The sequence below is a fragment of the Aureococcus anophagefferens genome, assembly GCF_000186865.1.
Source record: "Aureococcus anophagefferens unplaced genomic scaffold AURANscaffold_3, whole genome shotgun sequence".
Taxonomy (NCBI): Eukaryota; class Pelagophyceae; order Pelagomonadales; family Pelagomonadaceae; genus Aureococcus; species Aureococcus anophagefferens.
This window is the reverse complement of record NW_008705563.1, coordinates 1,459,368-1,461,398: the sequence shown is the minus strand read 5'-3', so window position 1 is coordinate 1,461,398 and position 2,031 is coordinate 1,459,368. Positions and strand designations below refer to the sequence as shown.

The 2,031-nt window shown below is 71.5% G+C and overlaps 1 protein-coding gene across 1 annotated transcript; it reads right to left on the bottom strand.

Moving 5' to 3' along the window:
- Positions 1-2: 2 nt before the first annotated feature.
- AURANDRAFT_6909 (hypothetical protein) lies at positions 3-359 on the bottom strand (the record flags this gene model as incomplete). The annotated part of the gene is made up of 1 exon (XM_009035306.1): positions 3-359. A coding segment is annotated over one exon (357 nt), but the record flags the coding sequence as incomplete, so codon positions are not given.
- Between the last annotated feature and the right edge of the window lie 1,672 nt (positions 360-2,031).

Genomic DNA, 2,031 nt, shown 5'->3' with positions numbered 1-2,031 from the left:
GCCTTGTCGCCCCAGCCGAGCTGCTCCGTGCGCGCGAAGGCCTGGAGCCCGGACACGGGCGCGCCCACGGGGAAGCGGAAGTCGAGCGCGCCGAGGTCGCCGCCGTCGTTGACGAACGTGTGGATGTGCTCCTTCATGCGGAGCAGGTCGTAGGACCCCGTGCGCTCCATGATGCCGAAGAGGTTGTAGTAGCAGCCGAAGAAGACGTGCAGCCCCATCTCGATGTGGTTCCCCTCCTTGTCGATCCACGAGCTCACCTTGCCGCCGACGAACGGCCGCAGCTCGAAGAGCTCGACGTCGTGGCCCGCGTCCAGCAGGTCCATGGCGCAGATCATGCCCGCGAGGCCCGCGCCGACGATGCCCACCTTGAGCTTCGACTCCGACACGACCCCGGGGCCGTCCCGCGCGCGGGCGCGCAGGTCCTTGTTGAGGAAGGCGTCGTTGCCCACCTGCTTCTTCGCCGACGCGCTCTTGATCTCCGGCTCGAGCGTCGCGGCGCGCGGCGGCGCGCCGCGGCGCGACGCGACGGAGCGCGCCACCGGCGCCCGGAGGGCGCCGACGGACGCGCCCAGGAGGGCGATCTGCACGAGCTTCATAGCTGGCGTCGATCGAGCTTCAAGCGCTCTCGATGCACCATCATCGTGCCGTGCCGCTGGCCCGTCCCACTGGCTTGCGTTGGATACCGGGGGGCGCACCAAAAAAAAATCGCTGCCCCGCAGGGGCGGCGAAGGGGAGGAGGGTAATTTAGAGCCTCTGGCGCGCGCCCGAAGGGTACGACCGGGGGCAGAAGCGGATGCGGTGCCCAAGGCACCGTGGTTCGACCTAGCGCGCAGCGCGCGGCGCGCTCCGCGGCCGCCACGGGCCCGAAGGCTCTCGTCCGAGATCCAGGCGGCGGCGACTGCGCGCGCGCCGTCCGCGCGGCGACGCCGGGCCGCGGCCCGCTCGGCCGCGGCGGCGCCGACGCGCGCGACCGCGCGCGCGACCGCGCGCGCGAGGACCGCGCGGCGCCGGCCCGCGGCCGCGCGGCGCCGGCCCGCGGCCTCCCGGCGCGGCCTTCCCCCCGCCGCTCGCCGCCGACGGCGCGCCGACGGCGCGCGCGCGCCAGGCGGCGACCGCGCGCCGCGCGCCGCGCCGCGCGTCAAGCGTCGCGGCCGCGCGCCGCAACCGCCGCGGCGAGTGCCGCGAGCGCGCCGCGGAGCGCGCGAGACCGCTGGACGCGGACGTGGCGCGCCGCCGTCCGCCGGAGCGCGCGGCGCGCGGCCGCGGCCCAAGCTGCCGCGTTGTGCAGACGTCGGCGCCCAAAGCTTGTCGAGCCGGCAGCGCGCCAAAGCTTGTCGCGCCGACCGCCCGTCGACGCAGCGCTCAGGTCTCGCCGTCACGTCACGGACGTAGCAACGGCGCGGCTCGAGGGCTGCGTCGCGCAACGAATGCATCTCGTTGCGCGCGGAGCTGGCGCCGCCCCAGCAACGGCGCGGCTCGAGAGCAGCCCGTGGCAGCCCCGCAGCGTTCCGCAGCAGCTTCAGCACCTGACGGCACGGCGCGACGATGATGCGACATCATCGGACGGATTTGGAGCCACGGAACGTGAATGCGCTCGCAAAAACGTGCACTAGCGTCGAACGCAGCCGACGCCGCAGGATGGAGCTCTGCTTAGGCGAGAGCGTTGGAGCGTTTGCTGTCGAAATCAGCAAAGACTTCAGCGTTTGCAGGCGATTCTGTGGCTCGGGCTGCCCGAGAGCGGCTTATTCACTTTGGGTTCACCGCCTTGGTTTGCATCATCCCTATGTGGTACCCCCTTGGTTTGCACTGCTTTATTCACTTTCCCGGTATCCGCAGCCGGTCTCGAGGTTTTGGACGAGGTTATGGTGTGCGTCGCGGTTTTGGTAGCGGTTTCTCGCGCGGCCGCGCGACCTTCAAACACCCAGCACTCGCGCCACGAGCGCGCGGGGCAGCCTCTCGCGCGGGAAAGACGGTTGAAATCGATCTCAGCATCTGCGGGCTCCCGAGACAAGCGGGCTGGTGTTTGGAATG